The sequence below is a fragment of the Chinchilla lanigera genome, unplaced genomic scaffold (genome assembly GCF_000276665.1).
Source record: "Chinchilla lanigera isolate Chin_1 unplaced genomic scaffold, ChiLan1.0 scaffold00039, whole genome shotgun sequence".
Lineage (NCBI taxonomy): Eukaryota > Metazoa > Chordata > Mammalia > Rodentia > Chinchillidae > Chinchilla > Chinchilla lanigera.
In genome coordinates, this window is record NW_004955440.1 from 19249945 (window position 1) to 19273815 (window position 23871).

At 36.3% G+C, this 23871-nt stretch overlaps 1 protein-coding gene across 3 annotated transcripts in view; it reads left to right on the forward strand.

Moving 5' to 3' along the window:
- Galnt13 (polypeptide N-acetylgalactosaminyltransferase 13) overlaps positions 1–23871 on the forward strand; it is a 434761-nt gene that overhangs the window by 256222 nt on the left and 154668 nt on the right. For all 3 annotated transcript variants that reach the window (XM_013517499.1, XM_013517497.1, XM_005390819.2), the window contains exons 5-8: positions 5620–5786; positions 6220–6427; positions 8966–9136; positions 18556–18673. In XM_013517499.1, coding sequence (XP_013372953.1) covers positions 5620–5786; positions 6220–6427; positions 8966–9136; positions 18556–18673 — 664 coding nt within the window. The remainder of the gene's footprint in view (positions 1–5619; positions 5787–6219; positions 6428–8965; positions 9137–18555; positions 18674–23871) is intronic.

A 23871-nucleotide genomic window follows, 5' to 3' on the forward strand; every position in this document is an offset into this window, starting at 1 on the left:
TTAAAAGTGGGCAGTAGATCTAAATAGACATTTCTCTAAAGAAGACATAAACATGGTTAACAAGCATGTACAAAGGCTAAACACCACTAATCATCAAAGAAATACAAACCAAAGCCACAGTGAGATGTTACCACAGCGCAGGGAGAATAGCTAACATAAAAGACTGCAGAGAAGAAGTGCTTGCAAGGACGCTGAGGAAAAGGAACTCTTACGTGTTGTTGATGGGAACGTAGATTAATACAGCCATAGAGGAGAACACTGTGGGAGCTTCTCCAAAATTCAGAAACAGGAACCACATTAGCTCACAAGTCCACCGTTGAATATCTGTCCAGAGGAAGTGTAACTTGTAGATCAAAGTCAAATTTGCACTTCACTGTTCACTGCAGCACTATTGACAATGGCCAAGAGATGGAAACACCTGTGTGTTCACCAGCTGATGAATGGATAAAGAAACTCTAGTACAGCTGCACAGTGGAATACCATGCAGGCATAAAAACAGTGAGGTCCTGTGGTTTGCTGCAGCACTGATGGAACTGAGGATCGTATGTTAAGTCAAGTAAGTCAGGCTCAGAAATACAAGCAGCGCAAGATCTCATGTACACAGGGAATCTGCAAAATGTGGTCTTAAGAAGCTCAGTGTACCAGAGGCTGCAGCAAGCAGGTGGTGGTGCTGGATGGAGGAGCAAGATGAATAGGTGAAGCAAGATGAATCTACAGCTAGACAGGAGCAAGAAGCTGCGGGGTACTATTGCAACATAACTGCATTGAATATAGAAAACAGTTATATTTTAAATCCTAGTGGAAAGGATATTGAAAGTTTTCATCCTGAAGAAATGGTGAAGGTTTGAGGCCATAGATACATCTAACCTGATTTAAATATTATGTAATATGTATCAAAATTACAGAGTTCTCCATTAGGATGTAAAATTTTTATATTTTTGTGTGTTAGCTAAAAATAAAAAAGCAAAAACAAAACCTACACAACCAATAAACAAAGGCAAAAAATCTTACAATATGGAGGTCAAGGGTTTTTCTCAGGTGAAAAAAACACTACTTTGTGATTTAATCTTAAAAAAAGTTTTTATCTAGAAGAAAGTCAAGAAATAGCAGTTAAGTTAAATTTTATTTGGAAGAGCAATACCCTGTAGGAGCAATGACTGCAATTCCACTTGGGAAAAGAGCCCCACAGCACTGTGTGCGGGAGGGGCAGCAGTCTGGGATTTAGTTCACGGGCACTCGATCCCTACCGCCGAGGGAGAAGGAAGCCTGCTCACTGCTACCGCTGGCAACAGATCATGGCATCATCCACGTGGTGCTGGTTTTAGGCACATGCAGAATGCAAGAGTTACGGGATTAAGAAGGCTTCCAGCCAGATTTCAGAAGCCCCGGAAGGCCAGGCAGTGTGCTCCAGAGAGGGCAGTGTGTGAGGCTGTGATGGTGAAGCCAGAGGTGCAGTGGAGACCCCAGAAGATTTGAAAAGCCAGGACGGTGTGTCATCTAAGGAAAGCTCAAGGAGGGAGCAATGCAGGCCTAAGAGAGAAGCCATGGGAGCTACTCCCACCAGAAGTGCTGTAGGGGCAGAGCTACGCAGGCCCTTTGGAGCTCACAAATTGCCACAGATTGCCTCGGATGTTGCATATGGAACTACAGGACTTAATGCTTGCCCTGCTGGATTTTGGACTCTACTTGGTCCCACTCCTTTGTGTCCCCTTATTTGTACCTTTTGGAATGATAATATCTATCTTGTGCCATTGAATGCTGGAAGCCTTTAACTTCCTTTTCATTTGTACTGAAACTTAGGAATTTGACTGATCTTAAAGATGGACTAGATGGCTTTTGCATGAAAAGATGCGCATGAGTCTTTGGGGGTCTGATGGCAGAATGTTATGGCGGTGTCTAGATGTTCTCCCAAAGCCTCGTGGAGTCATAGCTGGGGCTTTTTCAGAGGTGGCTGGATCTAGAGTGTGTGATGCTGGAATTGACTTATGGTGCAATGCGAGGATCAGGGACGCTAAGATTAAGGGTGTGAGTGCTACCTGGATGAGACATAAAGAATAGAAAGAGCTGTGCTCGTCCTTTGATGGCTTTGCTATCTTCCGACAGCCGTGAACTGTTTCTCCTCCCCAGTGCCTGTCTGTCATTCCACCCTGTCTGGGAGCCAGCTGATTATGGACTAACTGTGAACTAAATAAACTTTTAACTTTGAGTGTCTGATATTTGGTCTCAGCACTGAGAAAAGTAACTAACACAGAGGATAATGAATGATTTATATAGAGTTTTTTATTATTTAAAGCATGGACAATGTGGGCATTTGCACAAATCTCATTAGAAACACAGAATCTCACATTCATTCTACACTCATGAAATCAAAACCTAGATTTTATTTTATTTTATTTTATCAGTAATGGGAATCAAACTCAGGACCTTGCTCTTGACAGGCAGGTGCTTTGCCACTGAAGTATCTCCCAAGCCCTAAAACCTAGACACTTTGTATAAGTTATTTGTACCATGAAATTTAAGCATGCTTTGTATAAAGTTTATTTAAAAAAAATGAAGCCTTCAGACCTGAGGGCATAATTTGTGTTAGAGTGCTTTCCTAACATGCATAGGGCCCTGAGTTCCATCCTTAGCACCACAAAACAAACAGAAATAAAATACAACAAAAACTTCACAGTACCAAGGAAGATACTAATAAAACAAATTGTTTTATGTTTTGATACTAAATAAGAGCTAATTGTTTGGCTCTTCCATGGTAAACAATACAAAATCAAAGCTGCAGGAAACTTCATAGAAGAGGTGAAAGAAACTTCAACTTAATAGGAATTTCATTGGGCTTACTCATAAATTAAGCATGACAAATCTTTGTCCAAATAATTGGAAAATCTTTTTCTATAAAATCAAAGTAATAAAAATATTCTAGTGATAAGAATAGTATGCTTTACTTTATTTGAAAACATTTTTTCTTTGTTGTACATAAAATTATAGTGTATCTTACTATACATGAAGCAGTGAATTTGATGAAATATAAACAAAGATACCAGTTCAATATGTCACAAACTCACTAGAAATGATGAAAATCATGACTCTTGTTCATTCAGATCTCTGCATTTGAGATAACTGGATGAAATGAATAAAAATGTTTAATTTGTATAATTTAAGAATTACTTAATTTAGTAGTACCTCATTTCTTACTGACAATTTTCAACTTCATTGAGGTATACTTGACAAAGAAAAATTGTATATATTTAAGGTGTAAAACTTGACATTTTATATGCATAAACATGGTGAAATGATTATCAAAAGCAAGCTAATTAAAATATCTGTCTCCTCATAGTATTGTGTTCTTTTGTGTGTGGTGAGATGACTTGTAATCAGTTATTTTAGCACAGTTCAAATATGTGGTACAGTATTGATTATAATCACCTTGCTGTACATTAGGTCACTAAAAAGTATTCATCCAGTATAACTAAAGTTTTGTTTCCCTTGAAGAATGACTGTTTATGTAAGAAGAAGAGTTAATAAACATATTAGACATTTTTACTTTGATGCTTCATTAAAAAATGACAGTGGAAATTTGCTCTAAGCAAACACAATGGCTGCATCAGTGGTAAATTAGTTCATTATAACACTGACACATATAATGAATATAAAGTTAACATTTGTGAAAGAATTTTGTAACCACAAAAATAAAGCTTGAAAGAATGGTTACAAAGTGGTTAAACCGTCTTAAAGATGCAAGGCCTAAATACTTGTTTTTAGTTTAATATTTTAAAAATTTATTTAAATTTATATCTCATCTATATTTTCTTTGCTGGCATCCAGTGTATCAAATATAAACCTATGATTTAAAATAATCGCTGTTTTTCCAAATGATGCTGAGCAAGAAAGTCCTGGGTTAATCCAGCGTTTGTTGACTGCTGGATTGCCTTCATCCTATTTTTCCAAATTACTTCCTCATTGATGGTAATGACTACCTTTATCAGACATAGTTTGTGCTTGGCATGACGAAAGTGACGGGATATTTAACAAGGAAGCAGAGTGGAGCAGTGAATAAAATAGTGGAGTGAAACTTTCCCACTTACCGACATGGCTATCTTGGGTTAAATAATGATGGGCCGCCCAGAGATTCGAGTGCAGTGATAGTGAAGCGCGTGGGAGTATTTGAATTTTCCGCCAGCGCGGGAATAGATAGCTGTGATTGCAACTGCTTTTCTCACCCCTGGACATTTTTATTTTCTTTCATGTGAGGTAACTTTGTATTACGGATGCTTAATGAATTTTTCAAAGAACTATGTGCTGAGCAGAGTTATAGTTTACAATACGTACATTCTTATCTGCATATAATAAGATTTCATACGACATTTTAGGCTCTTTTAAAAATGATAAAGATCTCAACAGCCGCACAGTCCATTTTGGTTATGTGCTTTCACATCCGACCTTCTATTGGACGTTGTTTCCACTCTTTCATAAGAAGCTACCTTTAACAAAGTCCGTTGTGTTTGCACGAGGTCCTCATGAGGGCCAGGAGGTGTCTGGTGCATTTAATTTTATGGAATTATTTTAATTTACTTTTTGAATATTTTACATTAAAAATAGCCTCGAGAATTAACTTCTGTTACTGCTCCAGATGCCCTGTGGTATTTTGTAGTATATAATCATAATGATTTAAAATTTCATGACAAAACTGTAGGAATGTTGACAAGTTGACAGGGGAAACGGCCAGCTGCATGTTAAATTTGGTGAACCACCTAGAACACTGCACATATTACTTACCCAAACATACCTTTTTGGATTGATTGCTTAAAAGGTGAAATCTGGACTTCTTTGGATGTACAAATAAAGGTGAAAGTTTTTCTTGTAATGGGAAGTCCTAATTGTAATGACAGATCTATTTCCTTCCTAACAAGTGGGATTCTGAGATGAAAGGATCCTAATGTTCTGAGAGATTTAAAAATACAAAATCTCAGGCTCCATCCTATATCCTAAAATTAAAATCTGAGTTTTAATAAATCTTAAGATGGTGTCCATGTATATCATATTTTGAGAAGTGCTGGAAGCCCATTTCCTTTGCTGATATTCAGAAAATCAGGAAATTTCAAGGCCAGGACCCTGGCTCCTAAACCTTTTTCTGAAAGCACCATGACTTACACCATTCAAGTAGAACGAAAATCATACATAACAAGATCTGTTTTGCAACCTCAAAGCGGTGTATACTCATATGTAACTCTGTACTTATGACATTTTGAGTTACATGATAATTGTTTTTTCTAAACAAAAAATAAAATTACATCTATTAAATGACTTCATCTGTCCCTGTGGTACCTAGCTTTTACTGACAGTCTCAGGATGTTATTTAGCATTCTTAGATTCTCTTAGGCTTGTAGAAATCATGCTGCTTTATTCCCTGTTGGAGTTAAAATATGAGAATTACACATATTTAATTTTCAAAAGGCCAAATGATTAATCAGAGCACTTATAAGAAAGAAAATGATTTTAGATAAAACATTTCCTCAGTGCAGTCTTTCAAGACGGAATTTGTAGTATTATGGATATTTCTTCTTTTGATGAGTAGGATGAAAAATAACTTTCTTAGGGTTTTCCTTCTCTTCTGTTTCTCAGATGCAAGACGAAAGTCTACCCCGATGAGCTTCCGAACACGAGTGTGGTCATCGTGTTTCACAACGAGGCGTGGAGCACGCTCCTTCGCACTGTGTACAGTGTCATAAACCGTTCCCCACACTACCTGCTCTCTGAGGTCATCTTGGTAGATGACGCCAGTGAGAGAGGTATGAAACATGTTTCTTGCATTTTTTGATGAGAATCCTTTATTACAGTTAAAAGTCGGTACAGTGATTTGTGTTTTGCTTTCAGTCAACCATCCATCAGATTTTTGTCAGTATGCCTTGTCAGGGTCAACCCCGAGAACAAGTAGCTAATTCTTTCGGTTGTCTTTATGTTCTTTGACTCTAACTACCTCAAGATGACTTACAAAACGTTTTCTTTCTTTTTCCAATCCAGCTGATCACATGTAGAACTTATATGACTGGATGTGAGACATTAGTCAACTGATCTAATTGGTATTCTTTTATCTTACCTAATGAAAAAATTGTGTTAGGAGTTGACCACAATTTCTGGATGTTGAATTTTGGTCATGGAGGTAGCCAGTCTGTCTTAAAACAGTTTTGAAATTTTCTTGAAAATTCTTATTGCATGTTACAGATTTTCTCAAGTTGACCTTAGAGAATTACGTGAAGAATTTAGAAGTCCCGGTCAGAATTATCCGGATGGAAGAGCGCTCGGGGTTAATCCGTGCCCGTCTTCGAGGAGCAGCTGCTTCGAAAGGGCAGGTCATAACTTTCTTGGACGCCCACTGTGAATGCACGTTAGGATGGCTGGAGCCTTTGCTGGCGAGAATCAAGGAAGACAGGTAGAAGTTCCCGCGTTACTTCGGCATGGGTCAGGGCTGGACCTGTCAGGCGATTCCAGCTGTCTATCAGAATTCCTCTTCCAAGTGCTGTTTTCAGGTTTATTTCGTAGGTTTCTGTGAAAGGCCGTTTCAGTACGCAAGGATTGGCTTCATCATGTTGAACATGTTTTTGATTAAGAAATAATGAAATAATTTAAACAATAAAAGTATGTTGAATATTGGCTTCTAGGTAGAGGAAATTAATCCAGTCTGAAATACATTTATAAGAGCACATTTTCCAAGCAATTTTTTGTCCTCACAACCCTACTTTGAGTTGGTAATGCAGATGTTCTTCTCTACACTTAATAATAGGGAGAAGCAAAGAAATTATACACCTTGGCCCAGTTACTGGAAGTGCTGGGAACAGTAGTCCAGTTCTTCCTACCCGCTCACCAGTGTTCTTTTTATTACCTCAGTGCTTGTACTCAGAGTATGGTTCAAATTCACCTTGAGAATCTTAAAAATAAACACGCACACACACACTCCCCACTGAAATGAAATCATGATTAGGAAAACAAGCAAACAGCACAGCTGTAAGTTTAATTATTTAAGCAACATTTCCACTTTCTACCTACAAATTATGAACTTTGAAAGGTTGAATAACACTCTGTAGAAATGAAGAATCCTGGAACAGAAGTACAATTCTGTCTGATGATGATGATGCAGTGGAGCACAGGCTTTTCTGCAAACATCCATAAACAGTGGGGGTAATGAGTATCATTTCCAAGCACCTAATGAAAATAACTAAAATGGAATGTTGTCCGCTGTAGTAGCAAAGTATTACTTTGCTTACATAGTTATTTCTTGTTCAGTCGATGAGTCTGTGTAGAATTGGAGTTCCTAACTAGACACTCAAGGCAGGGACTGCTTACTCTGCGCTCCTTCGGCAGAATGTGGTACTTGCCAGGAAGGTGAGTGGAGGCTGGTCAGTACAGTGAACCGCAGCAGTTCAAGAGAGAAGTGGAAATCATTTCTTCAGTTAAGTATAGTACACAGCTAATGGCGTTTGGGGTATTGTACAGTACCCACAGAAGAATAAGATTGGCAAAGGAGACAGAACATCTTCAATGCATTTTCTGGCAACGTTTTGTACATTGTGCTGCTTTTACAAAGTATGTGTCACATTTAGCTCAGTTTTTAATATAAAGTTTTATTATGATCATGTATACGGTGCTTATTATTTATTCTAAAATGTGCATGCATTATGTTTATAAGTTATAAACTCTCACCCCTTGTCTCTGATAAATTCTAGCATTGTTATAAATAGATAATAAATTCTGTCCAAGGTTATAAGATCTAATTTCCTTACCCCACAAGTTAAATTATTAAATCTAATGAAAAGAGACAATATTGTTGCTGGGTCCAGAGACACCAAGAAACCTTTCCGAGCCTAGATGAAGCCCGCTGGTCCCAGAGAAGCTCGGGCTCTGGCCGAACGTGTTTAACGTGAAATACAGTTAACGGTGACCATTGATGACTCTAGCGTTAAAAAAGCAGAAATAACAGTCAGCACCTCTTTCCAAATGTGCACGTGATGTGGGAGCCTATTATTGTATTTACCTCCTGCCATCTATGAAAAACAAGCTCTAGTTCTTCAAAATTAAGTACAATCAATGCAGTCTTGGGTAGACTTGAGCCTTTACGTGAGGCGATGGGAGCAGGCTGGGCCTACAGAAAAACACATAAGCTGAGAACAAGGGAAAAGAGGGACAGCACTTCGTGGATGAAAGAGCGCCTAATGATACCCGAGTGAGGTTTCCGCACCCTGCCAAGATGCTCTCAGGAACATTAAGCCTCCTGCATTTCCTCTTCTTTAGGAAAAAGCAGAATAAACATCAGAATCCTAAGCTGATCGTGTTGCCCTGTTTTCCAGTACTGTCTGGATTGTGACAACTGTCAACTCCTAATTCTAGAACAGCTCAATTCAGAAACTGTCACAGCTCAATTATTTTCAAAGAACACATTTACTTACACTTATAGGTCATAGTTTTAATTGTTCCTGTTCTTTATTCTAGTAGGATTTTTTTTTCATGAAGATATTCTTGGAACTCTCCCTTTGAGCTAACCTGCCCTATTTGAAGTGCAGACTATCAGATCTAATTGTCATCTATTCTCCCCTCTGTGCATGTTATTGCTTTTCAGTGGGTTGTAGTGAAAAGATGCATAATTCAAGGCAGCTCTACTAATCATGCTGGGGGTGGAGGTGTTATGAAAAATAAGCTATGCTCATCCTACCGAGTTAGTACTTACAGTGCATTTGAAAATCAGCTTGAAGGTCAATTAGTATATTTGATTCGATTTCACATCTTAGAATAAGGAGAAGGTATGGAAGTTATAGTCAAATGAAATAATTTTATAGAGAAAAATGGTTAAGTAAAATTGAAGTCATTTTAAAACACCAAAAAATTAACTTTTATAATACCAGCTATACTCAATTTGAAGGAGCTAGGGTTACAATAAATGTTCATTATATGTAAACTGGTTTCAATTTTTCTACAGGAAAACAGTTGTATGCCCTATCATTGATGTGATTAGTGATGATACCTTTGAATATATGGCTGGGTCGGACATGACGTACGGGGGTTTTAACTGGAAGCTGAACTTCCGCTGGTACCCTGTTCCACAGAGAGAGATGGACAGGAGGAAAGGGGACAGAACACTACCTGTCAGGTATGTAGGTCATGTCTCCAAAGAGTGGCATGCATTCCTATGATAATTAAGGAATTTTGAATTACTTCAAGTCATACTTATTATATATGTGTTATATACTATCACTTATATATACATGTAGTAATAAATAGCTATATTAAATCCAGTTGAAATTAACATAAGAAAAGCTAAATATTGATAAAAATCCCTAGTATCTTCTCAAGCTTTATAGATTACATATTCAAAGTGCATGAATTACGAGCTTTCCATTTGACAGGAATGTGCTAGCCTTGTTGCATCAAGTAAACATACACCTTAGCTGAAAGTGTGTGCTTTATAGCAGAACTACTCTCAAAACTGAAATAGCAGAAAGTGTTTTGGAATATATTCTTATTTTATCAACTTCAAAGAACTATATTCCTGGATGGGCATGGAGGCTTATGCCTGTAACCCTAGCACTCAGGAGGCTGAGGCAGGAGGATCCCCACAAGTTTGAGGCCAGCCTGAGTTACATGATGAGTTCAAGGCCAGCCTGAACTATGTAGTAAGACCCTGTCTCAAAAGAATACTATCTTTCTTTATACATAATAGAAGGATTCATTTGGAAATTGTTTTATATATTAGTAGTTATAAACATTTTACTGTTTGTTTGAAATTATTTTAAATAGCTATTTATTTTGAAATATTTATTAATAAAATAACTTACCCTTAATAAAAAATATGTATCTTTGTCTACATAAGCATTATTCACTCTATAAAAATAAAATATCCTATTCTTACTTTGGTACATTATTGTAGACATCTTACCTGCTACCAAAATTGAATTCCTAAAAATATTTTGGAACATATTCAATAGTTCAGCTCTTTGAAGGTGAATACAGTGAATCATTCTGTTGGAACAGGGACATACCCTAAGATTCTAAAACAATTTGCATGTAATCCACTATCTAAACAAGAATGTTCAGTAACCAACTGAGGATATAATTTACCCATTGTTAACTACTTAAATAATGGATTATTTAAAAATAAATTTAAAAACTAGTTAGTGGAAGAAAACAGCCCTAATTGTTAGTGAACAATTAAGTATTAAAGGCTGTCAAGGAGATATCACTGCCACGTAGAGGAAGTGAAATATTGCTTCTAACACAGCCTACAGACAGAATAAATTGCAATGTTAATATTTAAAGCACAATGTAGCAATTTTAAAATATTGTACAATTTTCCTTTTTACCAAGTTCTGTTAATCTTTTCCACTGAGGAAACACAGTGACTTATAATGCTGTCATTAAATTTTTTTCTACTTCCTGCCTTCATTTAGTGTTACTGATATTTAAGCTTCAAAATCTAGGTTAAAAACTATCAAAATGCTTGACCAGGGCACTTAAATATAGATAATGTGCCTATTCATTTAAAAATGAAGTTTATAAGAATGCATATTTGTGATTATTTTTTAAAAACGCATTGGAAAAAGACATATTTTATTCAACTCCAATTGTTTTAGAGAGTTGAAAAATAATTCAAACAGCCTTCATTCACAGTGGGAAATTTATCTCATTTGTCAAAGACAAATCTACATAGAAATCAACTGGTATTATTCATCTTTAACTGAAATAAGAGATGACTCATCTAATTTCTACATTTTAATCATAATTTGCGTGGTTTTATTAAAGTAACATAGGGAAGATTAAAACCTCAGAATATTTTATTTATTAACCTCGCTATCTGCACATCATTTTATTTTCTAACATACTGAAGAAATTAGAACAAGGGAAATGAGAAACCCCAGTCTCTGCTGAAGTTTCTAAATTTTTATGGCAAAAGGTTAATTAATTCACCAGCTCTGTTGTAACAGCCTACAGGTAATTTTCATCAGCATAGCTGTAATGTGAACTTTCCTTGTACTTGTAATCTATTACTTGAAGATGTGATCATTTTTCTCACATTCATACAAACAGATAAATCATTCTAGGTGTTGAAGACATTTTCCCTACTTGATTAACGGAATTTTGAATAGCAAAAGTGGTTAAAATTAGGCTGAAATTTTTAGTTTTCTTACTGGAATGCTTCATTTAAAATGTCACTTTCGACAGAATTTTTTAGTCAGTATAATTGGTTAGTCATAATTTAGAACTAGAATCATACATCTGCAAATACAGAGTACCAACTTGAACATGTGACCTAGGTCAGGTGCACCGCATGTAAAGCCCAGCTTATAAAGGTTATCCTTATTATTACATTGTCAAGCTCTCGGCTTTGGTATTTTCTTTTTCATAATAAATGAAGTTCATGAAATGGGGTTTGTGAATATAGAATAGTTGTATACTAATCTTGAATATTTAATTTTCTTTAATCAGTCTTTTGACACATCAGTAGTCAAATTACATGACTTTTCATAAATACATCATAGAAATCAAATTGTTAACCCTGAGATCATAATCAGAAGATTATGTCTGAAATGTGCTCTCCAGATTTGTTTTATTTGGCATAGATAGTATATATTTTGTATTTTCAAAAATTACAAAAATTTTTAAATTAGCTGTTTTCATTAAAAATCTGGATTTCCAGCTACTGAAAAGCAAAATATCTTGGTCCAGTGTCGCGGTATTTCCACCTGGCACCATCAGCTGTAGTGGAGTAGAAAAAACTCACGCAGGTGTCATAAGAAAGCTTTGCCCAGGTTCTTATAACCCCTATGAGTTCGTCTCTGACTCTGAACCAAGTGGTTAGTTGCCATTTGCCATTATTCTTGTACTTGGAGAAGTATTTCTTGGCACCTATATTTCAAACAAAGGTGAGAGGAATAAATTTATTGCAACCAATTGACTTCTGATAATTAACTTTTAGCCTGGTTTTAACCTTAAATTTGTGACTGTTGACTTAGAAGCTACTCCTCATAGCTAAGTTTGACTCTCTTCAAATAAATTAACCCTGCATGTATATGCATAAATATTACCTAAGAGAATAGGCAACTAGTACCAGAATTACTCAATAATGCATATGACCTTTGAAATCATTTAATTAATTTGTACATGTACACATACAAATCTGAGGTGATTTTGGTAGACTATTATGATTAATGTGATTCCATATGCAAATGTACATGCACACATCTTGATGAGCAAGGTCATAGGTTCTGCAATACAAAAATGAATAAAGCAACCCTTACTGTAAAATTGCTCAGCATCCGGAATTGGTTGTTCGTGGTTCGTGCGAGAAAGGGGAAAATACATGAAGCGGGTGTGGGTGCACAGGAGCGAGCTGTGCTGCTGCGGTGCGTGTTTCTGGCTTAAGTCCCACTGCTCGCAGTAGTCTCTAATTATTCCTTGTAAGTGACCCTCAATAAGTCATCATGTATTTGTTTCCACTTTAACTCATTACTGATTGAAATAGATTTCAAATAAAATAGATACCAAATAAATTAACACTGTCTACCTCTTGGATTGTGACTGGTGTGCCTTCGTGTCATGAAAAGTTTAGAATACTCACATACACTATCTCTGGTACCCTTCAGGGGTAGTATAGACGAAGCAATTTAGCCGGTTTTGTGTCAGTAGTATTTTATTTCAAGATCCCCCACTTGATGAGCTACATACTTTCTTAATTATAGGATGGAAAATTATTCTCCCTGCCTTGTTTAGCTTATAAACTACTGTGAAATGGTAAATAAATATATTGGGCAAGAATTAACTAATTGTTTTCTCCATAAAGGAGCACGTATCATTCCAAAATAAAAGTGATAAGTTTCTAAAATCATAAAAAGGCTTTAGTATTTTGTTATTTTTTTTCCAGAGTATTTCTCTCCAGATGTATTTTCCATAGCTTGCATTTTGATATATCATTAGAATTTTTCTATGGTTATTAATGTCTCTCCTACTTGTGAAACTCTTCTCCTGTTTTTTGTAGTCCATGTTAGTTAAGCTTAATTTATAATCTATTTTTATAAATTATTCATTCTTTACCTACACTTATCAATATCTCTGAGAATTATGTATTTGAAGCATATGACATTTATTTTGGCATTCTTATCTCCTATGAAGGCTGGAATGCTGCTTTCTCTAAAAAATCAGTGCTGACTCCAATGTATAATTTCTCTACTAAGTATAATAAATGAAAAAACACATATTTTTTCTGCAAAAAGCTTATATAATGACAATTTCTTATATTTACTAGCAACCAATTATTTCTTACTTTATGTTATTTTTTTCCATTGGACTTTTCATGATATGACTCAAATATCCTTTTAGATTTCAAAAAAGAAGCAGACATAGATGCTAGCAAAGTGTTGACACGCTTGTATACAATAAGATATATTAAAACAACAGTTCAGTGAAATGTCCACATTATGAGAAGTGCTCTGAAAGAGTTGACTTTGAATGTTCAACTTTTCAACATTTTTGCATCTTCATGTTAAAATCTAACATATATTAATTTTACGAGATGAAAAGTATTTCATCAATCTTTGATTTGATATTTAGAACAGCACTTTAATAGTACATTGTTTCCAATCTTCTGGAGAGCATTTTACAAGACTTTCTTTGCTGTCTGTTGAGGTGAGAATAAAACAGGGATCGGATAGAAAATTTTTTTGCTTTTTACAACTTCATTTCAACAGAACCATGCTTACAGAAATACATTCATATTGGTTAAAAGAATGAAATTTAACTTATCCTATACAAAATCCATTTTAAAACCTTAAACCGTGTACCAAACTTATAAAAAGTTTCCAGGGTGGTGAATTCAGTGTCACATTTACATGATTATTTTGGTATCACATTTAGTTTCACTGTATGTTGCCATGTTGACCGAATCATTTCAATGCACCTGATTTCCGCTAGCCCTGCTTGTTTCTTGACCTGTTACAAGTGTGAGATGAAGACATGAGGGAAGCTTGAAATTTGCATCAACTACAGAGGGTCACGGCGAGAGCTTACGGTTTTATCAGGTTGTGAGGGTTATAAAAACAACTCAGACAGGAAGTTGATTTCCTTGATTAGGAAAAAGGTCTTTAAGCACAAGTGAAGGTACATTTTATTTCCAAATTTATGATAAATGGGTTCTGAGGAAGCAAAACAGTTCTCTTTCCTGTGTTAAGGAGAGATTTATATATTATTTTATCCTTTAAAAACCGCACTGAAATTGTTCACATTCATAAACTCTAAGGATCTGAGTAAATTTCCTTACTCAAAGTGTAAAGCATGAACACTTAAAAATAACAATCTCTTCTGTACAGAAAACTGCATTTTCGTACCCAAACATATGTTTAAATGACTGTCCTAGTGGGCAAAACTCCATCATACTTTCCATTTTTAACTAAGAAAATCATTAATTGTGCTCAAGGTTAGACATTCATTACTCATAAAAAAAGTTTGTGTCTGCTTCCTTCTCTCTTCTCTGCTTTCTATGCTGGGTACAGTAGAAGGTTAAAGAAAATAGAAAATAAATTCACACATTTAGTTTCTCTTTGGTTTCTAAATTTGTTAAATGCTCAACCAAATGAAGAAATTGTATTTTGTTATTTTAAAAATAGCACAAGTATATGGATATTTTAACTCCTCTTACCTCATATTTGTGTAAATAATTAAATATTCATTCTTATGATTTATTCATTATAATTTATAATATTTGAGATGTATAATTAAAAAAGACCTAAACACTAACAGTCTAGAAATCGTGTTACCGGGCATTATAAATAACGCACTAGCGGGGTGGTGCGTGCCGAAGGAAACAGAGAGAGTTACTAGCAAAGCCCAAATAATGGAGGTGAGTGAGAAAACACCAGCCGAGGGCCAGCTCACAGAGGTAGCAGCTAGTGGCACAGGACTAGTTATCTCACAAAAGAAAGACCACAGGAATAGAGAATTCTTGGGTGAATGTATCCACAAAAAATTTTAGTGTGGCACAATGAACTCACACCGAGGATGTAAAAATAAGCTCGATCATTTCCTAACAGCCTGCAAGGAAAAGCACGGGAAATGGCAGTGGTAAGAATCAAAATGTATTGCGGTGAAGAGAATTTCAAGCGGGTGCCTGAGGAGTTGTGTTACATGCTTTGAGAGGAGAAGTTAAGGAAAGGCCGCTGAAGTCCGGGAGCAATGAGGGCCTTTCAGGGAAAAGTTATTGCGGAGGTCGGAGCAGGACCCAGCTCTGGTTAGCAGGTCCGAGGAGTTGAGGGAGCGCAGAAGGTGTCCTTTCAGTGCAGTCAGCAGCGACAGGCACCGGGACGTGCGCCCTCGTTTCAGTGAGCAGTAAGATGCAGTGGAGATGCGCCTCGGTTTAGAGTAGAACTGAACTGAACAGGTTTGCAAGCTCAAGGCAGCAATCTAGAAGTCAAAGGCATGGAGCGTAGATGCAGTCAGTGAGCCGGTGGCTGAAGAGTCGGCAGGCGAGAACTGGCCGAGGGCACAGCTGCGAGGATGAGCGCGAGCCCCAAAGTGGGGAGACCTCCGCTCTTCCTGAGACCGGAGGAAAGGGGAGACTGAGAACACACACAGTGTGTTGCTCTGGAGCTGAAGAGAGTTTAGAATTGACACATGGCCGGAGTCCACAGGGTTTGTTTTTCTTTTAGAAGAATCAAAACTTCTGGAAAAGATGCTTTGAAAAATAGGACAACTTAACAATAAACACAGCTACAAGTGTGGTTAGAAGTTTATGAATTAAGCAAGGAAGTAGTAGCACGGCATAGTATATCTAGCTGACTTCACCTTATTACTTTGCCAGAGATTATCTGGGTCTTAGCAGCGGCAGTTGATGAAGTAAAGGGTCAGTTAGCCCAGGCACATGCAATTACAGAAAGGGAACTGGACTAGACAAAGCAAAGACAGTACCACAAACATAAACATAGCAGGTCCTTGGAGAGGAGACAGGAGGAAGGAAGAAAAAAATTCCTGAAAAGTTGTTAACATGAGAATATGAATCAGCTAAGGAACCGTAACCAGCAATGCAGGGTGATAAATGAGTCCTGATAGCAGGGGAGGGATTAAAGCGTGGGGAGTTTTATTCAGAGAAGCACAGTTGAGTATGATATGAAGTAGCTCTGAACCATTTTGAAGTCAAAATGAGGATATGTATATTGGGATCCAAAATTAAGGGCCTCAAGGCATTGGTTTGAATGATTAGTGTCAAAACAACAACAAACATAGATTGCCCAACTTCATTAGTGGCTTATTATGTGCTGGACACGGAGCTCAATGCTTTACTTCATTAATTCCATTTATCTTCACCTACTTCCTACGTTGTAGGAAGTGTTAATAGTCACTGCTATGATTATACTCTATTTTTCAAAACTGACTTGATCGATGGCTCTGATACCATGTAGACACAACCCTAAAAAGCAAATACTCTCAGCTAATTCAACGTTAATCAAAGTTTCGTATTTTCTAGATACTCTGAGTGCTTAAGGTGCGCAGAGATGTGTAAATAGTCCACTAGAGATACGGTAGAATAATGAGTTTACGACAGACTATGTTCCATAACATTGGGTGTGTAGGTATTAAATGTTGTAAAACATGGTCCTTCAGCTATTGGAGAGAGCTAGCTGAAATCAGAAGCAAAACTCCTTTTTAAAGGCACCTGTCTTCAGAAAATACAGCATTTTCTGAGGAAATTTTCTTTAGGTTTCTTGTTACTTTTCAAATAAATAAAAGTTATTTTAGTCATTCATATGGTTAAATATAGGGTTTTTTTCACCATTTTGTCTTTATTTCTCACATAGAGTATTTAGAAGAATTACCAACCATAATGTGAAATATATTGCATGTATTTAAATTAAAATGTGTTAGCACTTCATCAGTAAGCATATATATAGATATGCTCTCTGAACTGATCATTAAAATGCATCACTTAACACTACTAGGCATTTGGTTGCATTATGATAGGATAATTGCAGCAATTTTTGTTCATAATTTTATTAAATAGACTCTCCAGCCCTGTAATACCTTATATAGTTATTGTCATAGAGTTCTAAAACCCCAATCAGGTGAGGTCATGCCTACCCCATGATTACCATCTGTTTAGCTTTGTTAGTGCTTCTCATTGTACCTCAGAAGGTCAATGATATTGTTCATGATAGAAACCCAGCAAGACTAGAAGTAATAACACAGCTCTGAGACTTAGCAAGGCTCTGGGGCTCCAACTGATGGACGGTTAATTACCTGAGTACAAAGCAGTGAGAGCACTGGGAGAAATAGAGAATTCTGTGATATGTTTGATGTCCAAGTACAACACTGTTTGGTCCTTTTTTCAATAAGCTGTACTGTTTAATTAGAAAGCATGAAAATAACCATTGGTAAAGGAGGATATAATTTCTAGAAAACAAATATTTGGTGCTTTAATAATCTCGCAGACTACTCAAGTGAGCATTCCAAAGCGAGGCTACCAGGTCAGTGTGTCTCGTCCTTGGTGAAGCATGACAGTCACCCGGGGACTGTGCAGTTCCACTCATTGTCCACCAAAGACATTAAGTCCGGATCTGTGGGGGGCGGGGACCAAGTATGAATCTGCTTCTTTTTTGCTCCCCCAAATGGTAATATGTTATAAATGCTGGAATTCACTGTATTACAATTAACGTGCAAAAAACACATTGTTGCCAGTATGATTCTATTTGTGAACAACTAGAACGTTCTTTTTTATCTTTATTTCACACTGCTTATAAAGACGTGCAGCTCCCATATTAACAATTGCCTTTAGTTGACATTTTTATACGAATCAATCATTGTAAAACCATCTTAGTTCTTGGTTCCCATGAGGAAATCTCAGACATAAGAACCAAAAAGGCTTTTATTCCTAGGAGAGAGTTTTAGAAGCCACACTGATAGCTCTAAGCTTCTCAGTATCGAATAGGAATTGTGTTTATCCATAGGGTCAGATGATGAGTCCCGTTCTTTTCATTACATTAAGAGAAAAACAAGCAATGAGGTATAAAGCTTTTCTGTTTAAATTTACCTTTATAAGTATCATATTTCTGTAAAACCTTTATGCCATTTAATACTTTTAGTATTTAAATAGTCTGTGGATCTTCTCACCGAGAAGGCAATTAATGAGGTTCCTAGACTTCACATTAGAATGATTTGTAATTATGTGACCACAAGTGCTAGTTCTATAACCAGTTACTCTGTTTAAAGACAGTGCAAAAGGCAGTAACCTCTTCTCACTAAGCTTTCAGAAGGCAGGTAGAATTCCCCGTTTTAAATGGCCGTTGTATCTGTTGCTCTCCTGTAAGCAAAACATAGACTAATCTAAAGTGAGTTTTAAAGAAAATATGAAAGTGAAACTTGCATTTTAAAACCTCTTACACCTTGGCTTTGTGTTTCTAATTAGAACTTTTTGAGTATTATTTTTTATATTTAAAATGTCAAAAATATTGATACAGTTTCATTAAACTCCACATTGGTTTCAAAAGATATTCGTTTTTGTTTTTCTTTTTGCTTTTGTTTTTCAACTAGGACCCCTACTATGGCTGGTGGCCTATTTTCTATTGACAGAAACTACTTTGAAGAGATAGGAACTTACGATGCAGGAATGGATATCTGGGGTGGAGAGAATCTTGAAATGTCTTTTAGGGTAACTGAATTTTATTCATTTTTAATTCTGAACATAGTATGCTGTAGCATGCACAGACCAGACCCAGTGATTTACTGTCGAAATTTTTTTGCTAAGTGATGCCATTTACTGACCAGTTTGGTCATTTTAATGCTTATTTAAAAGCTTTGTGAGAGTCTTACTGCATGCAATATTTGCTGCTAAATAGTAAATTGTAATTTACTCTTAATAGCATGTAAAATTATACATTTGTAAGTTTTCAAAATTTTTTATTCATAGTAAAAAGACACTAGAGTTTTCAATTGCTGAAATAATTATTTTACTTATAAATGAAGTATTTTTCTATAGAATAACTTAATATTTTTAAACTGAAGCTAAAATTTCTAAACTGAAGCTTAGACTTGCTTACATGATCTGAATTTAGAAGTGCTACTTGAATTTATTTTCAAATAATTTTAAGAATAACCTATGGTCAAACATAATTCTGCAAGCAGCATGACTTTTCACAACCATAGATATCATTGTTTGATGAATGAGTTTGGGTAATATAAATTCCTTAGTAAATGACATTCCAAATAAATGAAAACAGAGGATTTAACTATGATATTAGAAATTTTGTAAATAGTTTTAATATTTATTATATTCAAAAATTGAAAATATAGGCAAACAAATTTGCTTTCATGCTATGAAATAGATAATAACTTGTGTACTGTTTTTACCTCAAACCAGATATATTATTATATTTTAAATGAAATAGGTAAATATTATTGGTAGCTTCCTAAAGTTTAAATGTGAAATACTTGAAACACCCCATTGTTTTACTCAAATCATTTGTGTAATGATATTAATAGGCTTTAGATGTATTTATTTATGAAGTTGAAGAATTATGTCATTCAGTTCTTCATTTATAACAGAGTTTGTTAATGTAATGTAAATATGTGATGTATAAAAATGTTGAAATTTGAAGACATATCAATTTTTTGAATGTAGAATTCAGTGGATCTTGTGTAATATGCAGCATTTTACAAACATGATAAGGCTTTCTTTTAGTCAGATGTTTAAGAAAAACCATTAGTGCAATTTTAATAGAACTTTATTATTTCCTTATTTGCTTAGATGCTTATAGTCTGATGTAGCCTTAAAACATACACACACCAATGGTGTTGAACATTTTTTCATGTATTTATTTGCCATTTGTATTTCTTCATCTGAGATGTGTGTGTTCATCTCAGATGCATATTTTTGGATTGGGTCTGTGAATCTTAGGGCCCTGCCTTTTTAAAACTCTTCATACATCCTAGATAGAAGTCCTTTGTCTGAGGAACAGTTGGCTAAACTTTTTTCCTGATTCATGGGTGTTCTTTACTCTGTTGGTGATTTCTTTTGATGTGCAAAAACTTTTCAGTACGATGAGATCCCAGTTGCTGATTTTTTGAAATATTTCCTGTGCAGTTTAGTTTTTGTTCATAAACTGTCTGCTACCTGTATGTCTTCAAGATTTCTACCTACTTTCTCTTCCAGTAGATTTAGTGTATCTGTTTTAATATTTAAAGCTTTGATCCATTTTGACTTTAGTTCAGTGTATGGTGATAGACATGGGTCTAGTTTTAGTCTTTAGCATGAGAAAATGCCAGTTTTTCTAGCACCATTTATTAAAGAGGCTATCTATCTTCAAGTGAATATATTTGGCCCCTTTGTCAAAGATAAGATGACTGAGTGTATTTGTAGTTGTGTCTGCATCTTCTAATCTGTTGCATTGATCCTCAGGTCTGTTTTATATTTTTTTGCCAGTACCATGCTAATTTTATCACAGTAACTTTGTAGAATAATTTCAAGTCAGAGATTGTGATGCCTCCTGCCTTTCCTTTGTTGCCCAGGATTGCTTTTACTATTCTAGGTCTCTTCTGCTTCCAGATGAATTTTAGGAATGTTTTCTCTAAAACTGAGAGGTATACTAATGGTCTTTTGATCGGGATTGCATTGAATCTCTATTACAAGAAATGCAAATTAAACACTGAGATTTCATCTCACCCCAAAAGAGTGGCTACCATCCAGAAATCAACAAATAACAAATGCTGGTGAGGCTGTGGCGAGAAAGGAACCCTTCTCCACTACTGATGGGAGTGTAAACTGGCATAACTACTATGGAAATCAGTGTGGAGAGTCCTCAAAAAACTAGGATTAGAGGTCCCATTTGATCCTTCTGGGTATTTTTCCAGAAGAATTGAAAACATTATACCACAGCGATATATGTGCACCTGTGTTTCTAGCAGCACAGTTTGTCGTAGCTAAATCTTGGAAACAACCCAAATGTCCATCAGCTGAGGAATAGACTGTCATGTGAGTATAGGCAAATGAGCTAACCTCCACTGAGAAAATGTCTTTATGATGACAGTGAAACTATTGTGGTTTTGTTGCCCTGGTCTTTGTAAACAAAGGTGTAACTGAAAAGGATGGAACTATGTGAAACTTGCCAAGCACTGGAACTCTGGCTGGCCTTAAGGAAATTCAAGCCAAATCAAATGAACACTTTGTAAAGACTTACTTATAACAGTATCACTTTATCTTTGATATTCAGAGAAGTGTAGGTACTTAAAGACATTAGAAAATTGGAAGACAAAGCTATAGATTTTTCCAAAATAGATACTTCTATCAATCTTAAACACAATAAATTTAATTTTGTGACAAAGGGTTGAATGCCTTGAAATATCAGAATGGAAATCCTTGGCATATTATTACAGTGAGTTCTAATATTTATAATAACCAGTGAGAGGAATGGCTGCGCATCGAGCCCAGTCTTCTACACCCAGAGACACTGCTCTTACACACCTTCATGCTAGAGCCTCCGCCAGGTTCACCTCTCCACGAGCTAACTGGTCTAAGAGTCACCAGTATCGTCTGGAGAGAGGGAGGAGCTGACCTGAACGCGCAGTCTTCCGCCACAATTCTGAGGTGGCTGTGGCTTGTCATGGTAGATAATATATGTCACACAACAATAAAAATATCTTTTGGCAGAACCCAATGCTTTTGAAAACTTAGTTTCAGATATCCCTGCTACTCCACAACAGTTTCTAAATAGCATAGACCCTAAGAACACTGTCTAAGCATAAATGTTACTGTATTTGTGAAGATTCTTGAGCTCAATAAATGTTGCAGACATGCTAATGAACGTAAGGGCAAAACTTTATGTTTTTTGGAACATATTTTAACAAAGGAGCAAGATAATATACGAGTATTAAAATATATTAATATATTAGTGATGTGCTAAGAGAAAAATAAAGGGACAAGGGCTATGAAGCGGTATATGTGGGAAGATGGGTAGGGGAGGAAACGATGCGGCAATGGCTGAGAAATCAATACTCACGTAAAATAATTGTTGATAAAATAAACTAAGTAAATTATGAGTTGCCATAGTAACAATGTGTTGTCAACCCAAGCATCACTCAATGCGTCACTCGTACATTGTGGCCGAAAGCCTTTGTGTCTCATAACTAATAATACATGGAGCAGCTTTAAACGTACCTTCTGTGTTTACCTGAAGACAAGCTTCCACTTTGAATCGACTGAGGTCGTTTACAGAAAAGGAGTTCTCAGGAAGCTGGGGACTCGGAAGCCCACCTCAGGCAATGCCGGGTAGAGCAGTGGTTACAATACGGACTGGGAGCCAGGCAGGCTGGGCTCTCGTCCCAGGCCTGGCACCTCCTGTCCGAGGAAGTCTGGTAAGATGGTGTCTCTAACGCTTTAATGCGCTCACTACCAGAATGGGAGACAGAAGGGAGAGCGTTTCATTCTGTGTCTTTGGGAAACATTAACTGAGATGAGAAATGCAGTGCTGAGCGCCCTGCTGGAAACCTGCAACGTGTGTCATAAATGGTATCTCTTACAGCGATGATTGGGCAACTCGATGCATCAAGACCTTCCTGAGCATCAGTATCTGTGTCTTTAATACTCTGGCCGTGAACATGGGTAATCAAAGCACACACATGTACATGCACACATGTATATTGCCACTGCTCTGTCAATCTAAACTTCCCCTCTGCATAAAACAAATTATTTTACATGAGAACTACGTTTACATTGCTTCATCTTTTCTGACAGTTTGTAACAGGTAGTACCCTAGAGTGGAAAAGCTTTACCTGTATTTATGAGTAAGTTTAAATAAAACAACCGTTCAGTGAAAACAATATTACTTAAACTTGAGGTAGCAAATAGTAGATTTTCCTCCATCCCTCACACCCATCTGAATGTTTTTAAAAATAGACAAAGCTTTAGTACTTTCTTTTTCTTCTTTCACTCATCCCAGTTGTTCCTTCCTTTGAGCAATTTCTTTCCCTTTCTTATTATCTATTGTACATTATGTATTGTCTCTAATGTTCTTTTAAATTATTATTTTCTTATTCCCTTTAACGATTTGATCGATATTCTTACATCTTGTAATTTGAGCAACTTTGTTGAAGATAACAATATGTAATATAACAAGCACTGTTAATCCCTATCATTTGGTTTGAAACTCTGTATCATTTTTAATTTCCTTGCACTGTTCTGTTTGTAGTTTGCTGTTTTTCTTTTATCTGTACTATTTTCTTTAAAACAAAAATTTAAAAAATAGACAAAGCTATGTGAGTAACAAGTGCAAGCATCGGATAGCAGATCGTGAAAGCCAGCGGTCACCGGGGGAGGGAAGCACGCAAGAAACCCACAGTGGCTTTCGTTTCCTGGCTGACAGAGTTCCTAGGCTGCGGTGTGAGACAGGCGAACCCACAGCCTGGTGGAGGCTGTGAGTCGATGAGGGGAGGTGGAGTGTCTGGAGAGACTAAGCAGCCGGAATTCAGTGGCCTGTGCGTTACAGGAAGGAAGTACGCGGACAGAGACTCAGGAGACACGAGAGAGGTCTGTCTGAGTGTGCAGCTGTGTGCTGACCAGCATGTACTGTAAGAGAAGGACACAACTCTAGAAAAGAATCATCAGAAGGATTAGCAGTCACACTGTCCAGTAGTCGCTCTAGGTAACCAACAGTACCTGTATGTTTAATACAGATTGACAGTGTAAATATTGCAAAATTGCAAAAGCACTTGTAAGTAAACATGTCAGAGAAAGAGTCATAGTGGCAGTACTAATATTTTAAATGAAAAGGAGAACATAATGTAAAAATTTAAAGCCTTCTCTAAAATAGCACGGTTATAGCAGTAAATACTATATTAAAAATAAACAATAAGATC